At 41.8% G+C, this 19,136-nt stretch overlaps 7 protein-coding genes across 7 annotated transcripts; 5 read left to right on the forward strand and 2 right to left on the reverse strand.

Annotated features, from left to right (window-relative positions):
• Positions 1-2,785: 2,785 nt before the first annotated feature.
• On the forward strand, positions 2,786-3,596 carry LOC6606088 (MICOS complex subunit MIC13 homolog QIL1). Its single transcript, XM_002030861.2, has 2 exons — positions 2,786-2,962; positions 3,023-3,596. Exons 1-2 carry the CDS (start codon positions 2,952-2,954, stop codon positions 3,378-3,380), a joined length of 369 nt encoding a protein of 122 aa, XP_002030897.1. The 5' UTR covers positions 2,786-2,951; the 3' UTR covers positions 3,381-3,596.
• Positions 3,597-7,285: 3,689 nt separating this feature from the next.
• Positions 7,286-11,696, forward strand: LOC6606089 (glutamate-gated chloride channel subunit beta). The gene is made up of 7 exons (XM_002030862.2): positions 7,286-7,925; positions 9,602-9,720; positions 9,781-10,179; positions 10,249-10,407; positions 10,463-10,618; positions 10,871-11,250; positions 11,313-11,696. Exons 1-7 carry the CDS (start codon positions 7,852-7,854, stop codon positions 11,553-11,555), a joined length of 1,530 nt encoding a protein of 509 aa, XP_002030898.1. The 5' UTR covers positions 7,286-7,851; the 3' UTR covers positions 11,556-11,696.
• Positions 11,697-12,189: 493 nt separating this feature from the next.
• On the forward strand, positions 12,190-12,972 carry LOC6606090 (cytochrome b-c1 complex subunit 8). Its single transcript, XM_002030863.2, has 3 exons — positions 12,190-12,298; positions 12,573-12,757; positions 12,814-12,972. Exons 2-3 carry the CDS (start codon positions 12,583-12,585, stop codon positions 12,906-12,908), a joined length of 270 nt encoding a protein of 89 aa, XP_002030899.1. The 5' UTR covers positions 12,190-12,298; positions 12,573-12,582; the 3' UTR covers positions 12,909-12,972.
• A 93-nt stretch (positions 12,973-13,065) lies between these two features.
• LOC6606091 lies at positions 13,066-14,457 on the forward strand. The gene is made up of 2 exons (XM_032718417.1): positions 13,066-13,616; positions 13,714-14,457. The coding sequence occupies exons 1-2, from the start codon at positions 13,456-13,458 to the stop codon at positions 13,769-13,771; spliced, it is 219 nt and encodes a 72-aa protein (XP_032574308.1). The 5' UTR covers positions 13,066-13,455; the 3' UTR covers positions 13,772-14,457.
• Positions 14,458-14,769: 312 nt separating this feature from the next.
• On the reverse strand, positions 14,770-15,921 carry LOC6606092. The gene has a single exon (XM_002030865.2). The coding sequence runs from the start codon at positions 15,779-15,781 to the stop codon at positions 14,921-14,923; it is 861 nt and encodes a 286-aa protein (XP_002030901.2). The 5' UTR covers positions 15,782-15,921; the 3' UTR covers positions 14,770-14,920.
• Positions 15,922-15,926: 5 nt separating this feature from the next.
• On the forward strand, positions 15,927-17,209 carry LOC6606093 (E3 SUMO-protein ligase NSE2). The gene is made up of 2 exons (XM_002030866.2): positions 15,927-16,333; positions 16,395-17,209. The coding sequence occupies exon 2, from the start codon at positions 16,445-16,447 to the stop codon at positions 17,144-17,146; it is 702 nt and encodes a 233-aa protein (XP_002030902.1). The 5' UTR covers positions 15,927-16,333; positions 16,395-16,444; the 3' UTR covers positions 17,147-17,209.
• Positions 17,210-17,252: 43 nt separating this feature from the next.
• Positions 17,253-18,035, reverse strand: LOC6606094. The gene has a single exon (XM_002030867.2). It carries the CDS (start codon positions 17,947-17,949, stop codon positions 17,440-17,442), a length of 510 nt encoding a protein of 169 aa, XP_002030903.1. The 5' UTR covers positions 17,950-18,035; the 3' UTR covers positions 17,253-17,439.
• Between the last annotated feature and the right edge of the window lie 1,101 nt (positions 18,036-19,136).

Consider the following 19,136-nt stretch of genomic DNA (forward strand, 5'->3'; position numbering starts at 1 on the left):
TAAGGAGCTGATTGAGCAGAGATTGATTAATTGACACCATTTTAAGCGACCTTCTTCTTCAAATGCTCCCACATTTCCTTATTATATGTCATATTCCATTAATAATGGAACTTTAACTATCCCTATAATCACCGATGAATTCCTGCCATTGCAACAGTAGGCCCTCGAGTAGTGGCCAGCATGGGAAGACATTACAAATTTGTCGGCGACGCGTGTCTTGATTTAAAAACCCCGATCTCGACCCCAAATAACAATCACGCCACATAGAGTCAGTTTTTACACAAAAAAACCCGAGCACATTTTACACCAAAACCCCGGCATTTTCCTTATCGCCAACACCCCGGGAAAACCCTAAGCCGCGGGCAAACACAGACGCGTGCGCCAATAGTATCGATATCGAATAGGTAAACGAGATCCATAAAAAAGCGTAAAATACTGCTGGATATACTCGATTGTACGAGTATGCGTGTTTGCGGCACGGGTAGTTTGGGTTTTAGGTTTTAAAAACCATTTGGACCCTACAAATGTACATTCGTACGTATCCCGGAATTGTGGCAGCTGCTTGTCGAATGGGAAATGTGAAATGCAGACGCGTGCGAAGAGCGAGTGGTGCCCCCAAAAGTTGTCAAAGTAAACGACATAAATTTCATTAGAGTTTACAATGCGCTGCATTGTTGCACATGGAAACCCTGGATATGTGTACTATACAAACTCGTAAAGGGTTGCCCGATTGGACAGTTTTTCGAAAATGTGTAAAATTTAGCCCAAAAGTGAGAGGGGTCACCCAAATTACTTTTGAGCGCAAATGAAGCGAACTGAATGCGAAATTGAAATCCTCTATCATGAGACTGCAAAGGGGTAAGGGTTAGAGGCTATAGGGTAAGGGGTAATGGGTAAGTGCTGAACCCTTGCCCGCTGAAAAGTTGCAATTTTCCGTGGATAATGCGAATTTTGCAACAAACATTTTCTTGACATTTTCCGCATAAAAATCTAGCTGGGTCGTGGATTAGGGGCGCCGGGGGTAAAAAGGGTCACCCAGTGCGCCGCTCATTGTGTAAATAAAGGATCAGGCGAATGCAACCAACTGTCACACGTCCGTGCGAAATTAATAAATTACATTTTCTCTATTTTTTTCGCGCAAAAATACTTGCCAATTTTTTAACCCAAAACGCCAGGGGAGTGGGGGAATTTAATTGTCGGGTGCACGAAGGGGTTGCGCAACGCATTAACTGAGCCCATTAATAAGCGTAGCCAACCCCGGATGACACGTGGGTCACTGTCGCCCGACCTGGAAAAAGGACAAGAGCGACAGGCGGCGCGAAAATGGGTGAAAAATAACAAAAGGAGCACCCAGCAAAAACAGTGGAAAACTGGCAAAAAATAGAGGAAGCCCGTTAAATTTCTCACTCGATTTGAAATCGGGACTTTTCAATAAATTGGCACAAACCTTGGCAGTTACCAATTCTTTGTTCGCCAGGCAATAATCCTCTTAACTGCAGCGAGTGTCGCAAAATTGGAACAATGCCGCGGGGAAAATAAACACGTTGCATAGGGGCACCAGTAGTAGCTGCGTCCTTGCCTCCTTCCGCTCCTTGTTAAGTAAATGAGATTTCAGTGGGAAACAAAGGCGGAAGCCTCCTTGGATAAGCCGGAAACTAGGACGGACTAGGACGGACCAGGAAGCTTCCCTGATTAGGAGAACAATAACTGCAGCACGATGCGGAGTTAATCAGCGGATTCCTCAGTTCATCAATTAACGTTAGCTAATACCAATTTTGAAACTATCGGTTCTAAAGTGTAGTTTTGATGTCTGCACTTTAATTAAACTTACATGATTATAATCAATACAGCGAATGTGTAAATTAGTTGTGACACAAATATATGAATTATATTTCATTTTAGGTGGTAACACACTTTAACTAATTATAATTAAGTAGTATTACATTTTATTATACAAACACAACAATACAAACCAAACCAATTCCAATAATATCCTATTAATTTTTTAGTGTGTAATTCTTCTAACTATTATTTTATATTCGTCCCATCTTAAACTGAAGATTTCGCGATTTGGAGAGCAAGTGCGGAATGGCATGGAGCTCAAGCTTCAGTCCTCCAAATTCTTAATTAAATAGCCATTACGTTGGGTGATAGACGTACGAATAATTTAATAAGTTCGCTCAGTCCTCAGCATTTTTAAAGGCTATGCATATTTATGAACGTATTGTAATCATTATATTGATAAGAAAAACTAATTTGTCTCCTTCCAACCCTCTAAGGATGGGAGCTAGTAAAATAATTTATGTCCTCAATGTATAAATTTGACCCAGAAGTATAAATTCAACTGCTAAAGATCTAAAATAACATCTTACTGGACCAGCAGTTATGGAAGGAATATGCAATATTTTATAAACAGTATTTTAATGCATTAAAATCGTTAAACAATAATTAATATTAAAATGATGCCAATAATTTCGGTTGAATCAAAAGGGATGGGCACACAATAAATTTTTAAGGAATATAAAACTAATAAATATGCATTGTGTATTCTTTTAAATAATACTTCGAAAAGGGATATGTCTTACCAATAAATGCTTCACCGCATAATCATGCGGCCATTAATTAAATATTATTATTATTAATTAATTTTAAATTAATAAACAATTTTAAATACTTTTTTAATTTGGAGTAAGACTGAGCTAGGTGTGTGTCTAGATTACGTTGGCGGTTCGAAACCTCACTGAATCTTTAAATGTATAACGAGCTGGTCACACTACAGCAGCAGATTTTAGCTGTTAGGTAGACACGGTCACTCCGACAATAATATGAAGTAGAAAAACAAGGAATTTTCCAAAAATTTTAAAAGAAAACGACCAGACTGCTATTGTTTGGATACACCCAAAGACCGCAATAGACTGTCACTCTCTCTTCCCCAAAACAAACGAATCAACATGGTTCTAGGGTAAGTCAGTATGCTTTCGCTTGAGGCTTACGTAAGCCTAACACTTCGAATCCTTTCTAGATTTCTGGTGCGCGGCGGTCTAGTGGCCGCAACCGTCTACTATACACAAAAGGTGGGCATCTGGGGAGACTCTGACCAGTCGGACAAGCTGTACAACGACATCAAGTCGGAGCTGCGTCCGCATGTCCAGAAGCTGGAGAAGCAACTGCCCTTCGAAGTGCCGCAGTTGCCCAAAACCGGCGAGATGCGCTTCCTGGCCAAGCACTACTACAACGAGGGCGTGAAGAACACCTTCCGCTTCATTCACATGCTGCCCTGCTACGCGGGCAGGGGCCTCAAGAAGGTAAAGGACACGTTCCAGGATTTTGCCCAATCCCCAGCCATCGCCGGCGGTGCGGAGTCCAGTCCGCCGAAGTAACCTAACCCACTGCTCTTCAATGGCAGGCTGTTTTCTTGTTAGCTCATAGTTAGCCTATTGAATAATGTCGTTGTAATGTGTCGTTATTCCTCGATCCGCTCCCCAGCGGATAAGCGACTTTAGATCTGTTCTCGACGTACTGAAACGCATCGAACTGGAACGTCCAGTTTAGAAATAAACAATTCTACGTGGTAGGCGGTAAGATCGCACTCAAAACGATGATGTATTCATTTGGGTGCACGGCAAGAAACTGCAGTTTGAACACAATCTCTGGTAAAATGGTATTTAATATTCAATTTATACAAATATTACCGGTTATAAAAGTCTATCAACCGTATTTCAATAAGGAAAAATATGATTTGAAAGAAAAGAGCATGGGACCGCAATCTTTAAGTTCATCATATAATAGTATGATAGTATCATTTGTGTATTATTCTTGCTTTTTTCGGTGTAGTTAAAAAAGAACCCTGTTACTTTAGTGATATGTGCTTCTATAAATATCCAGGCGAGCTGCTTTTTGCGCTCCACTAATTAAGATCTTTTCGTGTCCACGTAAGACGTCTGTCAGAGCACACTCCCCAAACAGGGCGGTGCAAAGAAAACTGATTTATGAGCCCACTAACGCTCCGGTTTTTGCGCCAGCTCAGACTATTAGATCTTGTATTTGGATCTAATATTTGGTCAGCTATAAAACCGGGGAAACCTGTCACGATGATTAGTCTTCTCCAAGCACGTGAACAGGGTTCTTTTCTGTATTTCCAACATGTCAGATATCCAAACGTTCTCCCGCACAACTGGTTTGATATCACTTGTACATCTTTCTTCTCGCTGATAACACGAAATTATTGCTGTAAACAATGTGATGTTTGAGATCGATGGTTATAGAAAAGATGGCCGACTCTTGTTCAACAGAACGGCGATAAAGATCTCAGCCAGCGTTGGTTTTGCCTCAACCGAGTCTGCCCGCCATGTTTGGCATTTTACAGCAGCTTCCGCTATGACAGCACGTTACGCATACGCCCCAGTGGCAAGAGCAAATATTAAACATTACTTTAGCAGGCGCAACGAATGAGAGTCCACAGACGTCATTGAAGGCGAACGTACGCCGGCAGCTGATAACAGTTTAGTCCCACAATTTGGCTACCAGGAGTCAGATAGATAGAACCAGTCCAAGTATTATTAAAAAACCAGTGAAAAAGCACCACGAGATAGAGCCTCCTGACCATCTCGGTTCGTTTGGCTGTCATCGCTTTAAATTTAGACACCTACTTGAGACTGCGACTGTGCTGTGCTGTGATTATCTCCACGGTAATACTACACGTTTTTAATTTCGATTATTTGATTATTTGCCATTCTATTTATGATATTTGCCCAGTGTCGCTGACGCTGGCTTCTATTTACATAGCCCCACCATGTTCTTAATTAATTAAACTTTTCGCTTGTTTATTGGCCAAGACGACCCAAACACAAGCAACTGTCTACTGCCTGCCAGGGAGCAGATGTTGTTGTCTCCAGATAAAGAATCTTCCGCCTCAGTCCTCCGGCCCCCCAGTCAGCTGAGGTGCAGGTGACTCATCTGCTAGGTGAGATAAAGCCGCAGATCGGAGATCTCAAGGAACCTCAAAGATCGAACCGCATCACGCCATCGCCAACACGTGATCACCAGGATCACAGTGGATCCGCCCATGGAAACCCAATATTTGGGGCAAACACACATAAACCCATTGCCAGCGACCCACAAAATCGGTGCAAATATCAATATAACCTTTAAACACCTCCGCCGGATTCACATATTCCATTTGCCGTGGCAATGACTCCGGTAAACAGGCGCAAATGGGTGATAAGCGGGGGCCAAGTTCTGCTCTTTCCTCGCCCAAATTGGCTAAATAGAGCACAAGTGCTTGTTTGCCTTGGCAATGCGAACAATAATTAAATAAGCCTTCTTGTTAAATATTCGCAGTTCAAATTTGCTCAGCCACGAGCATTTCATTTAATTAAAGTTCCCAAAATAACCACGATAAGAGGTGAGAAGTGAGAGGAGTCCAGCGAGGAATCGACGCAGGTAAATGGACCATAAAATAATTTATATTACTTGGGAATATCTACTATCTAATATCTACTACTACTCAAAAGTTTAAATATATATATCCACACAGCAGCATCTTTTCGAATAGCTAACAAATAAAGTAATTTGGCAAATGTTACAGGTAATTTTATCTGATATTCCATGCAAACCACTTGTCTAGCCCGTAGATCTCTGGGAAATAACGAATAAATCATTCAAACATAACCAGCGTCAATCACGAACCACTCAAGTTTCAGACTACCAACTAATTGTGTTTGACAAAGCGATATTAACTCATTCCGCTATTGGCCATTTGTCATATATTCAATTATTGTCACACTCTCAATTCTGTGTCACGTCGCGGCTTTAGCTTCGCCTTTGCCTTCGTCAGCTCATTATTATTAACGATATTATGGGCTTTCTGGGTGTGGAGCCCCCGTTCATTCCTCCGACCTTTTGAGCATAATCCCTTGGCCCGATCGTTCAACCAGGAGGATCGCTTGTTCCGCCGATAAGATGTGAATAGATTTTGTTTGGGGACAGTGGTGAGGTTTGTTGAACCTGCACCGCCCAAGTGCACGGAGCACCCACTAGCTGTCAAGTGGGATTCGATCATTTGCCGATCTAGCGATGGATCGCAAACAAGGCCAAAAGCGTGGGCAAACATTACAGGCTTAATTAGAAGCGCGGGTGGCTGGGCACTTGATCAAACAGCCGACCCATATGACTTATCATCCATCCACTGGTTGGGTACACACTCCGAGATATGTGTATGCTAAATGCCTGGAAACAAGACGCGAAATCCGACTGGCAGCGCCTTCATAAATGTTGCCATTATTTATTCTGATTCGGTGCATTTTCCAGTGCGACTTCCATACCGGTTTGCTAACAGACGCAACTGCAATGCTTCCGATTTGTACACCGCGGAAAAGTGCAATTTTCATTTAATCACTGTTATAACACCTTTAATAAATGGCTTTATAAGCTTAGTTCGAGATCCCTAGCACTTATTTTATCCTTCTTCTAACCCGAAACAAATGTAAAAAATGCTTAGATAATTTTAAAGTTTTCTCTAGCTTGTTTTGCCTGTAAATGTCATTTAACTTGGATTTTATACTTTTTTTTTTGGAGTAACTAATTCTATTTATTAAGATTTCAAAAGGAATCGTTCAGTAATTCCTCTGAACTTAACCTAATGTGTGATAAAGATAAATGAGACCAAGTGGTATCTTAATTATAAAGTACAAAAGAAAATGTAATATGTTATGTTATCCTCCGGGTAAGGAGATCGCTGGGGTGTACCCTCTTCAGTCTTCGGAGAGAGATGGGATCAGCTAGGATAGTTGCTAGTCGGTTCTGGTGGGCCATAAGCCTGTCGGCATAACGGCTGCTGTGGAAATTAATCTGCTGCGAGTCTAATAAAAGATTAAATACTAGCTTTGCTGTTTTTGTTAGGTGTTTGTAAACAAATAGTTGTCAAGCAAACTCTTCTTTCAAGGCCTGCTTGATCCAAGCCCAATATGATTTCTTATAGATATTATTTATTGAATACTACAAAATCAACTTAACCTTTTGATATATTTAAGTAACTACAAGTTAGTAAGAAGGGAATATTTATTATTACTTAAGAATTGGTATGGGTTGCAGAAGTGTAGCTTTACCGTGCAAGTTCGAGTTTCTCAAATTAAGGCGCCAGTCAAAAAGATCGCCTTACATCCAGACGAGAAATGTATCTACATCTTTAATAGTTTTTCTCCGAGTGGCAAACGCACGCGGGTGAGTACGTCTAGTATATGGTCTATAGAATGCTTATAAGTGAGGCGATCCCCAATCGACCCTGCGCTATTGCCTTCCAGCTCTTGACCAGCTAACAATATCTACTGCTGCTGCTGTTTGTATTGAGTGGTTCGGTTGGGAGTTGCGACTTGGGAGTAGAACCATCGCATCGTATCGTATCTGCCGGTCTTATCAGGCCCGAAAAAAGACGAGAGCCTCTCCGCCCACAACTCAGTGTGTTTTGGATCGTCGGCAGAGGCAGTGGCAGTGGCAGTGGCAGTGGAGGCGGCAGCGGCAGAGCGTTACCTGGTATTTCTCAACCACTAGGGGGCGCAAACGCGGCGCGATCTCAAACCGCCGACGAACGCAGAGCGGACAGAGCGACTCGTCCTCGAGGGAGCTGCGGCAAATTCGTAAATAAAGTCGCCGATCGACGTGGATTTGCATTAATTGCAAAGTGAATGTGTGAAGTGAATGTGCGAGGAGATCGTGTGAAACATGAGCATATAGTTTGACAAGCCAACGAAATCGAATCATTTCGCTAGCGGCCAGACAAAGTAAAAGTTGTAAACCTCCCACCAAATCAAGAAAAACTGTTTAAATTGCTAAAAAAATTAAGAATCAAGCCACATGATGAATCTGCATCTGAGCCAAACCTTTTGGATCACGCTGATCTTGGTCCTCAGCATATGGACTTCAGTTGGGTAAGTTTTGACCGGGAAACACCCAGCACCCAGTAAACATCTTACAAATCATTCAACCTCCAGCAATTCTCCGATAAAGATACATTTTGGTGGAACTGTCTAAATTTAGATAATAATTTGCTCTCACGTTTCTTTTTTGTCGCCGTAAGTCGAAGTAACTTTCCCAAAAATTATCAAACATTGCACCTTCGTTCGATGAGAACCTTACTCATACCAGAAGAATATTCTCTTCTGGAAATAACAATATCTTGCCCAAATTTCCATCTCGTATTTGTTAAAAAGCCACTGACAAAGGCTTAAAACTAAACGCGCAATTAAACATAAGCATAAGATGTCAACAGATATAGTCGAATTGAATAAACAACATTTCGTCGAAAATTCCCATCTAGATCATTTTGATAGGGGTGCTTCAAAAAGGTTGTCTGATAACGTTTCCCAAAGAGATTCAAGAGAAAATGTTTACATGGAGGCTGATAAAAGAAAAGGGTTACACATGAAAAATGTGGTAACCTTTCATGTTAACACGTTAACATTTCCTGTAACCCCTTTCCTTGGGAAATCTCAGATGCGTGGGTTTTTCCAGGTCTTCTACTCTTATGGTTTCGGAATTCTCCCAAAGCCCCTGATAAATCTTCGCCGATTTGCGTAAACAAATCTTTAGATTAGAATTTAATTAAGATTTTCTCGAAGGTGCAGAAGGTAACGGACCGAAAAGTATTTACAGTCGGCGCTACTCCTTTGATGTGCGAAAAAGGTCGCGGAACGGTGAAATTTTCTTATCGGATAAGTTCAAGATCTAAGCGCTTTATCAACAGGGCTATAATTAGTTTCCTGCTGGGGCGGGACCAGGTCAACTCGATTAATTGAATTAAAACATTTTATTGTTGCGCAAGCAGGCAAAACACATACAAACAACGAAGTAACGAAATAAAATGCAAGTTAAATAACGAGCGCCATATGAGGAGACAAATATTTTGCTATTATTTATTTTTATTCAGCCATTTATTCTGCTGTTTGACATTTTAAGGTAGCTGCAAATGAGCTTGCACAGCTGCTTAAAGGTGCTTACCGCTCAGTCATGCTAACTCCCCCATAAAAAACCGAGTGGAGCCGAGTGAAATCATTTTGAGTACTATCGGAAAAGGGGCCCACAAATTCATTAAATTTCATAATCGAAGTTATTCCAAAAAATCGACATACTTTAATTTACTGATTGTAAATGTTCCCAGATAGATTCATTGCTTAAAAGGGCGGAGATTTTACGAGTTGTTCAAATCGCCTTTCTTTTTGAGCTACTGTAAGTTGCTAAATACTACTTCCTTTCGTAAAATAACAATTGTACTTAATTCAAGCTATTATTAGGACGCAAAAAGTCTATGTTTTACCATTGTGATCTGAAATGTATTATCGTTTTTAAGCTTACCAAATACTGTCATTTAAGATCGCTGTCAAAACAAACCTCTTATTAACAGAACAATTAAAACTAGACTTGGTTAACCGAATTGTTATGTCTTTATAAGTCAATTGTTAAATAATTTTCAGTAAGGCAGTCTTGAAGTTTTGTTTTGATAAGTAAAGAGGGTTTTACAAGTACAGGAATGATACATTACATTTCTTCACTTCTCTGAAAGAACCTTCGTCTAAGGATTAACACTAAACTTAATAATTTTTTTTAGGGTCCAAGCTGAGGAAGAGGAGTGTCCTTCTATGGCGGACGCAGGAAGCTTGCAACAGACCCAGCTCATCCAGCGATTAACACATGTCTGCCGCTACGATCGTCTGGAAAGACCATTTGGTATACATTTTGAATATTCGAATGTATAAAACTAAGTTTAATACATGTTTCCCTGCACAGAATATGACTCTGATGGAAAACGCCTGCCCATTGTGGTGAAGACGCGTATCTACGTGTATTTCCTGCAGAACCTCAACTCCGACCTGCTGCAGTTCAAGATGCACGCGCTGCTGCAGCTGCGATTCCAGGACAAGCGGCTGGCCTACAAGGCCTTCAATCGCAGCGACAACATCCTGGGCCAGAAGCACCTGAGCGAGCGCCTCTGGCTGCCGCACATCTTCTTTGCCAACGAACGGGAGTCCAGCATCCTGGGCACGGACGAGAAGGACGTCCTGACTTCGCTTTCGCCCGAGGGAAACGTGATCATCTCCACGCGCATGCAGGCCAGTCTCTACTGCTGGATGAACTTCCAGAAGTTTCCCTTTGACCAGCAGTTCTGCTCCACGGTCCTGGAGAGCTGTAAGTTATGCGGTTTCATCATAGGATTAAAGCATATATATTAACTTTTCTTACTCATATTTATAATAGGGATGTACAACACTTCCGATTTAATTCTGGAGTGGGAGCCGCATACGCCCATCTCCTTTGACCCGGAAATGAGACTCACTGAGTACAATATGGCCCAGTTCTGGCACAACACTACGATTGTGGAGTCGGATGGGGACAATCTGCGGCATGGGGCTTTTGGTGCGCATACGAGGAGTTTGTTGGAGGATTCTTTCTTAATACTGTTTCCTTGCAGCTGGTAACTATAGTTCGCTGAGCTTCACGGTCAATCTCAAGCGAGAAATTGGCTTCTATCTACTCGACTACTACCTGCCCTCCATGATGATTGTGGCCATCTCTTGGGTGTCCTTCTGGTTGCAGGCGGACGCATCTCCTCCAAGGATTATGCTGGGTAATTACATTTAAATAGTAATAACTTAAGTTGTTATAAAGCAACATTTAGTATTCGAAACACATAATTTATTTGTTGACCTGTAACACAGTGCGTATGTGTAATATTCTCTTAGAACATTGCGCATACGTCATGTTCAGACAGAATAATTGATTGCTTAAATTAAAGGAATAATTACTCCCTCTTTGAAAGAATTTAGTAACTCGAAATGATTTTGATATGACTCACTTATACTGATTTCCATGCTTTTAGGAACCAGCACCATGTTGTCGTTCATCACGCTTTCCTCGTCGCAGAGCAAGAATCTGCCCAAGGTGAGCTACATAAAGGTGTCGGAGGTGTGGTTCCTCGGATGCACCTTCTTCATCTTCGGCAGCCTGGTGGAGTTCGCCTTCGTCAACACCATTTGGCGCCGCAAGGAGAACATTGAGCTGAAGAAGGTCAACAGCAAGTACATCATAAAATCCACATTGACACCACGACCGGCCCGTCGTCAAATTGGCGGAAGTTTGAGCAACGAATCCAGGGCGAGATCGTGTTCCAGTTTGGACAACATTGTGTCCAGCACGGAGAGCGTGCGCAATGGCAATGGCACTGTGAATCAGGGCTTCAACAACTACCTGACAGTGCATGTAAGTACTCCAGATCGACATCTTCCCAAGGATATATAATTTATCATATCTCATGTCCTTAGCCCAATTTACCAATCATAAGAACGGAGTGCGCCGAGGCGGATACAGTGTCTATCTGCAGTGCGCGTACGAACAACGATCACATCGTGGATGTGGACAAGGATAAAAAGGACTCGCCGCCCACTTTCACCACCATGACACCGCAGGAGATCGCCATGTGGATAGACCGGCGGTCCCGATTTCTTTTTCCGGCCATGTTCCTCGCCTTCAACGCTCTGTATTGGACATTCGTCTATGTTTTGTAAGCGGATGTGGGCAGATGCCGCCGCTTATGTGAAATCTTGTCTATTTGTGTAGTCCTGCTCGCGCAAATAATTGTTAAATTGTAAGATGCATCATCTCTTAGCTGTATAAATGTTAATCATTAATAAAGGAATAAACTTAATCTCAACATTGTTAAAAAAGGGTAATATGACAGGAAAAGTATTCTCGCTTGACAACTCATTTTAATACATGGCATTTTGAATACATTAAAATTATTTAGAAAATATTTTACATAAAATGGGGTATATGTGCCATCTTTAAAGGCAAGCTTGAATACTTTTGTATGCCTAATCACAGAAAATTAAGTTAAAAAGATAAGTAGCCCTCGATTTTACAATTCCATGTGTCTATTCTGTCTGTTAATTTGAATAAATATAATCTTTTCGTTCACGAAATTTAAGTTTGTAAACCGCTCACATATTTTTTTTTTTTAGGACAAAGGTAAGATTTTATGCCACTAAACAATTATGTTATACATTTTTTTATTATTATATTCTAATAAGATCCACTATCCACACAATTAAGGTGTATATCCACGCTGAAAGTCTACAAAAGGTACACTGCCTGGTGGTGGCCTGCACTTAGCTTCTGTCCAAGACATCAACCTTTCCTTTATTTTTCAAAAATAAAGCCTAACTGTTTGGTATGTTCAAGCGGTCCGTCCACGGTCACACTGGTTGAGACGAGTCGAGAGGAAATTGCAGCGTAAAAGTCGAATTTCAAGGTAAAAATTTGGCATCATAATCGTTGCAATGGCAGGTGCTGGCTCTAAAAATATGCACAATTATGGGCTGCCAAAAGTGCAGAGATCGCGCCCAGTGTTAGACGTACTCGGCCGCCTTCATCCGCGGAGCAGTGCGAAAATTACATAACCTCCGGGTGCAGCAAATATAGGAGCACCACCAGGGCCATAATGTTTATAATAACGATCTGTGTCTTCATACAAATCCTGGTGCACTTCCTCTGCGGTTGCTAATTAAAGCTTTTACCACCCGCAGCCCCACAACCATGCGTCTATCCTCGATCCTGAATGGCCAGCACTTTGGCAACCTGGCCAAGGTGCACGGCATCGTCACCTACAAGCTGTCGCCCTTCGAGCAGCGCGCCTTCGCCGGAGCGATCAGCAAGGGATTGCCCAACATGGTGCGTCGCTTCCGCTCCAACGTCTTCATCGTGACTCCCCGTAAGTAAACCGCTCGGGATTCCCATCAAACCGTATTGTAATACCCAATCTTTTAGCCTTCATCGTGGGATACCTGATCTACGATCTGACCGAACGCAAGCACACCGCCCTGCTGCGTAAGAACCCCGCTGACTACGCGAACGACGAATAAGCGTCCCAACTAGCAGATAGTTATGTTAAACTAATTAATAAAACTAAACCCACAGTTCAAGAGAGTTGTGTGTTTCGGTTGCTGGAAGGCTAAACAACAAAGGCTTTGAACTCATAAGTTACAAGTGGTATAAGCATAAGTTTTTGTTTAATTTTATCAGTTTTAATTCTCTGTTTGCTAAACAATTCTAAAAAGAATTTGTTTTTCTGGAGGAGCAGCATCAGCTGTTTCCCAGTCTTGGTTTGAACGCAAGCTAACTCACACTGCAATGTCTCAAATTAAAATTACGAAAAATTCATATGAGGAGAACTTCGAAAAAAAACACTACATGGATAATAATAATAATAAAATCAAAATTTTATTTGTTATTAATATTTAGCATAGACACTCACCCACTAGAGTTGCCCAGAGAGTGAAACATCGAAAGCCAGACGAAACAATCGATGAGTGAGAAAATGTAACTAGTCCCATCTCTAGCCACGGATCAGCTGTTTGCAAACAAAATATTGGCGTTCTAATTAGTTATTGCTTCGATGTTAGTGCATTAATGGACTGCTGCGGCAACGAAGTACGCAGCGAGAGTATCTACAACATGCTACAGGCCCTGGTGGACTCGAAGGTGATCGACGTGCAGCTTTTGTCGATTGCCGTGGGCATTTTCTTCGTGGTCATGCTGCTGAAAAACAATTTTCGCAGCTTTTCTGTCACGTAGATGGATCCAGTTTAGTGTTTAATATATCTCATAATGTAATGTACACTAAGGACTAATAATAACTACCTAAAGCCACCTTGCATCTTGTTTCAGTTCTATGGTTTTTGGAGCACTCCTCGAGGCAGTGACGTCACGCACATTATATGTGTAATAATTTGGGTGCTAGTACGTACGCGTGCTTTTTTCGGTCTCAGGGTCGTCGTTTTATTTCGGAGGTGTTTGCACAACAACCCCAAAAATATAATTGTTTTCGAAGGCCGGGTGAACTGGTTTGACGGCCCCCGAAACTTCCACGGAACGCGCAAAAAAAAGAAGAAAAAATAGAGTCCAGAATTGGTTAATTTCATCATTAGGCAACTGTGATTCATGGCAAGCTGTCTTGCGATAAGATAGCTTATTCGAATACTCGAAGTAAGTTCTACTTGGAACCGGCTTTCTCATCCAAGAACTGCTGAACTTTTGCCCCAATTGCCGGAGTAGAAGCCATATCCAATCACACTCAATTGCTATCCACAAACGATTCCAATTGACCGGCGACTGATTGCCCAATGTCTGCACGCACTTCCTGGTGCAGCATTAGAATTCAATAGACGCCCGACTTCAGCTGGCTCCGTTCTGCAATCCCGCACTGACTCATTGCCCGGCTCTTTCAGAATTTATGCAATACTGCGGTACGTGCTCTTATGCTAAAATATTGCATTAGAACACCCAGCGAACGTGACTTGATTGCAGGGCTGGAAATAGCAGCACTACCTTTAAGCCCTCGGATAAGCCACTAAGCCAAGTCTACCTATTCTCCTGAAAATAAATATAAAATAAAATATCCTTAAACGTCAACTGATAGTCCTGAAACTGTCTAATCCTTCACATAACATGAAATATACCTATCTTCACAGCATTAAACAAAAATAATTGATTAATGCAAGTTCATATGTATTCATTACATCATCGGATTATTCAAACTTTCCCAAAAACAAATGCAGTTAAGCTATTGCTTACCACACAAAATGAATCAAAATAAAGCTATCCATTAAGCCGGATCATTAACCCGATTCCATACTGCTGAATGGATAATCCAGCAGGTTGTCAATGAACTTGTAAATCGGGAGTTCCAGGAACTCCGACGCCCGTCGAAAACGAAGTGCTGACTGAAGTTCCGTTTGGTTAGTTTATTCATTTACTGTTAATATGAGATCTATATATGTACATAACAATTTTTACAGAGATATTCGGTTACAGAAGAAATTTTGTAAAAAGCTTATCTAAAAACCATAAATTTGAATATCCATCAGATAATAGATCATTCTTCGGCAGTTGGCTGTTGCTGGTTACTTAACTTATTTTTTAGCGCATAGGAGAGACAGTCCAAGTTAAGGGATCGGATTTTTGTAGACTTGGGATTCGCCTCAGAAATTGATGGCTTATCAGAGCCCGTCGAGCTGGAATCTTCCTTATCGCCTTCGCCAAATTTCAGTTTTTTGCGATCACACTTTCTTTGATCACTCGGCTTGGGAAGTGGTGGCTGTTCGGAAGGGATCGAACTGGCATCAGCTTTATCGACATGGTGGATGTGGATCTTCTGATTACGCTTTTTTTTATCTTTCTTCTTCTGGAGACTTGCCATGATACTTATCATTTCCTCCTGCTGGGCTTCGTACTTGGAGATGATGGCGTTCCGGCGCTCCAGTTTGGCGGTGAGGAAACCCACTTGGTGCTTGAGGCTGTCCACTTCACCAGCCTGCTCGGCAATGGTCTTCATCTCGCGGCGCACCCGCTTCATCTCCTTTTCTACCAGCTCGGCATTCTGCCGGACTTCGGTCATACGTTGCTGATACTTGTTGCGTGTGAGATTGATCTGCTCCTCCAGGAAGGCAATGTACTTCTCCTGCTTAGCCACGTGCTCGTCAAGTTTCTCCAGCTGCTGGCTCAAACGGGAACACTGCTCGGCTCCACCGCACTCTCGCTCATTCGGATTCGATTGAGCTGCGACTAGTTCGCTCTGTAGAATCTGGATCTCCTGCTCCATACGCGCCTGTAGAACCGCCTGCTCCTGCCGATACTTACGATGTTGGTTGTGCTTGGAGCGCAGCGAGGACACCTCGCCACGCAGGAGAACCACCTCGTTCTCCAATCGGGCTTTGGCCCGATCGTGGTATGGCATCGCGCTGGACAAATCAAATTTTGGTAGTCCAAAACACACGGCTTGTCTATTGGAAAATAGCTTCAAGATTGGTGTGTCTATTGGGATTTTGAAGGCATTCAGTGGAGAATCCGAGACTTGACATTTAAAAACTTAAATAAAACGTTGTTATACAGGCATGCTCTGGTAATCGTAACTTTTTCTATTTCGCAATTTATTTTTCACTGCACTTTGATCATTTAAGTAATTAAATTCAAAAGCAATATTTACAAACAACCCTCCCTGGTCGTCCTTTAAATTAATGATTTAATTCTTTTATATTTTATAAGTATTTTTACCTGCCTGTTTCGTTCCACCACCTGATCTGATTTGATATAAAAAAATATTTACTTTTTATTTCAACCACACAAATTCAAAAATTTCAAACGAATTCGGAATCCGAAAAATCGGTACATTCGATATAAGATCGATATCGTAAAATTCTTACGAAATCGATTACCGGAGCATGCCTGATGCTTCCACTTTACAAACGATTACATTCCACGTGGGATTTGCTTAAAAGCCTAATTTCAGGTAAATATCATCGTTATTTATAAATATAAGTTCATACAAAGTCCATTTATTAATTCGCTAGCCTAACCGAACCGTCAGTGTTGAACATTTGGCTTAAATATTCTATATAAAATGGAATTCAATAACCTTGCTGATTCCGCACTTTCCACTTTGGTGGAAAACCAAAAGTTCTTCAAGGAAATGTCAGATTTCGTGTCCGATTTCAGCGATGGCGGGAAGATCAAGAAGTTGCAGGAGCAGAGCGTTGGCAAGAGCAAGGAGCACGCCAAGAATCTCCTCAAAACGAAGATCAAGCACCAATCGCTCAAGAAGGCTATGAAGGATGCCAAAGACTCTAGCGCCACCATTGAGGAGTTCGAGGAAGTCTGGAAGGAGCGCTCCGAAGCGGTGGAGAAGAAGCGCATCAATGTCAAGAACCTAGACGAGTTCAAGAACTTCGTGAATGCGGTGGAATCAGCAGCTGGCCAGACAGGTGTGGAAGCCAATGGTCAAGCGAATGGCACCGGCCATGATGAGGATATTATCATGGAATCCTCCGGTAGCGAGGTCTTCTCGCTCTACGATCCCTGGTCCAAGGCCCTGATAAAGAAACCCATTCGCAACAAAATGTGTGGTCACATCTACGACCGCGACTCGGTGATGCCAATCATCATGGACAACTTTGGCATCCGATGCCCGGTGCTCGGCTGTGCCAACAGGTCCTACATCCAGCCAGATCACCTGGTCGAGGACTCCAATGTCCAACAGAAGATACAACAGCTCATGTCCAACGTGATCCTTGATGGAAGTGCCTCGGAGGAGGACGAGAAATAGTCAGATAATGATTGTGCGCAACTCCGTCCTTGTTGAGAATTAAGTTAATAAAAAATGAGATTAAACAAATAATAAATATTATTTATGATATATTTATTATTGCCATTATTTTATTTTATAACAACTAGTGCTAATTTAAGCTGACCACAAAACCCAATGGAACCACAATGTACACACAAGAATATGATTCACAACCTATTCCTGTACCTACTTGTGTTTTCATTGGCGTTCTTGGTCGAACGCGAAATTTTCTTGGACTGAAGATACTGGATCAGCAATTGGTTGGCCGAAGATTACGGCTTCACTTGGATGTCGCTCCTTTGCAGCTTCTCTACGGCACCAAGCATGTCCTGGCAGTGGTGGTCAATCCGCTTGGCCCGATCCCTTTCGACACTGGCCAGCACCTTTTGCAGATGTGACTCCAGCATGATGGCATTGCTCTTGATGGTGGACACCTGGCGCTCATAGTGCGCCTTTATTCTCTTCATCTCCCGCTGCTGCTTCTCGATGCGACGGGCCTGCATAAGGATTATGTCCGCCAGGTTTTGGCGATCGGTGTGATGCTGCTCCGCCTTACAATCCTGCTGCACCAGGACATCCAATTCTTCCTCGGAGATCGGACTTGCCTTGTGCTTCAGGATGTAGGAACTCGTATTCCCACCGCCAGTTTGTAGAGACTGCAATGGTTTCCTAGATGGCCTGGAGGGCATCTTTTGCAGCGAATCTATAGTTCGTCGAGTATATGGCCATTCATTTGACAATGCAGGCAATCCATCGTTAAAAATCCTCACGCCCTTGGTCATTTTAAACAATAATTTAGCAACTCGTGAATGTCGTACTGACTCTTAATTTTATTCGAATTATTTCAAATTTTGTCGATTAAGTGAGGGCAAACGTTGTTTTACCTCTAAAAATATTTAAAGGTGGATTGAATTCTTAAGACAATTCTGGTAATAAATAAACGAACTGTCTATTTTTTATGATATAAATGATCGTTTATGAATCATGCAACACTTAAATCTCTGCAAATATCCTCAAATTGGCAGAAAGTGAAAAAGTCGATCACTTTTACCCTTTTTTTTACCGATACTGACCAACTAATCTCAGTTATTTGAAAGTACTATAAAAACTACAAGCAAAATGACAGCAATTTGATAAACTCAGGTTCAAGGTGGGCTCATTTTTGGCCAGATCTTGTCAGAGTTTTCATGATTGTATGGGTTGAACCAGAGTTGAAAGTGCCACGCCCACCACTTGAGGCGACCAAGCACATGCATATCAACGTATACATACATGTAGGCATATGAATATTTAAGTAGGTACAACAAATTTGCACTTCTTGTATACTTATCTTAATATCTCTTAAGTAAATTTGGTAACATTACTAAAACAGATGATTATACAATTTTTCAAAAAGGAAAAATGTTTGAAGTTTCATACATTGCTGTTTTCCCACTTTATTCCCTCTTGGTTAGAGTATTCCAAAACCATTGATTTATGCTTTCTTTGCCTTTTGGTAAGCATAATTTGTATATTTTGGGCCGCGATGCCGCACACTTGATAAGGGTTATCGATATGCCCATGGATATATATGCATGCATTATGTGCGACTGATCATTATTTGTTTTCTTCCCATAGCCTGTGCGCGATGCACATTCGCAAGTTGTAAATTATTTGGCAGCAGGAAGCGGATTTCGGATTGTTTTCGGGGTATGGAAGATGGATGGTGGTGGCCGGCGAAAAAAAAGACAATCTTAATATCCTGAATACTCATAAACTCAAAGTACCCCCTTGAGCCATAATTCAAGCTACTTCCTCGAATAATTCGATTCACAGTCCTTCAACACAATGCCAAGCTCTGGTCGTTTATGTCACCATCACTGCCTTTGGCTTCTATGCTTCCAGTAAATTTCTTAATATGACAAAGTTGTTCCCACTTATGCAATTTCCATAAATTCAAGGTCAGCCGTACAATAAAAGTACAAAAAAA

This window comes from Drosophila sechellia, chromosome 3L (genome assembly GCF_004382195.2).
Source record: "Drosophila sechellia strain sech25 chromosome 3L, ASM438219v1, whole genome shotgun sequence".
Classification (NCBI taxonomy): domain Eukaryota; kingdom Metazoa; phylum Arthropoda; class Insecta; order Diptera; family Drosophilidae; genus Drosophila; species Drosophila sechellia.

Excerpts from the sequence above, each read along its gene's own strand:
- LOC6606089 (XM_002030862.2), top strand. The coding sequence starts at position 7,852 with ATGATGAATCTGCATCTGAGCCAAACCTTTTGGATCACGCTGATCTTG. Across the intron at positions 10,408-10,462 it reads TCTGCGGCATGGGGCTTTTG|CTGGTAACTATAGTTCGCTG; the intron begins GTGCGCATACGA and ends GTTTCCTTGCAG. Across the intron at positions 10,619-10,870 it reads TCCTCCAAGGATTATGCTGG|GAACCAGCACCATGTTGTCG; the intron begins GTAATTACATTT and ends CCATGCTTTTAG.
- LOC6606090 (XM_002030863.2), top strand. The coding sequence starts at position 12,583 with ATGCGTCTATCCTCGATCCTGAATGGCCAGCACTTTGGCAACCTGGCC. Across the intron at positions 12,758-12,813 it reads CGTCTTCATCGTGACTCCCC|CCTTCATCGTGGGATACCTG; the intron begins GTAAGTAAACCG and ends CCAATCTTTTAG.
- LOC6606092 (XM_002030865.2), bottom strand. The coding sequence starts at position 15,781 with ATGCCATACCACGATCGGGCCAAAGCCCGATTGGAGAACGAGGTGGTT.
- LOC6606093 (XM_002030866.2), top strand. The coding sequence starts at position 16,445 with ATGGAATTCAATAACCTTGCTGATTCCGCACTTTCCACTTTGGTGGAA.
- LOC6606091 (XM_032718417.1), top strand. The coding sequence starts at position 13,456 with ATGGACTGCTGCGGCAACGAAGTACGCAGCGAGAGTATCTACAACATG. Across the intron at positions 13,617-13,713 it reads TTTCGCAGCTTTTCTGTCAC|TTCTATGGTTTTTGGAGCAC; the intron begins GTAGATGGATCC and ends ATCTTGTTTCAG.
- LOC6606094 (XM_002030867.2), bottom strand. The coding sequence starts at position 17,949 with ATGACCAAGGGCGTGAGGATTTTTAACGATGGATTGCCTGCATTGTCA.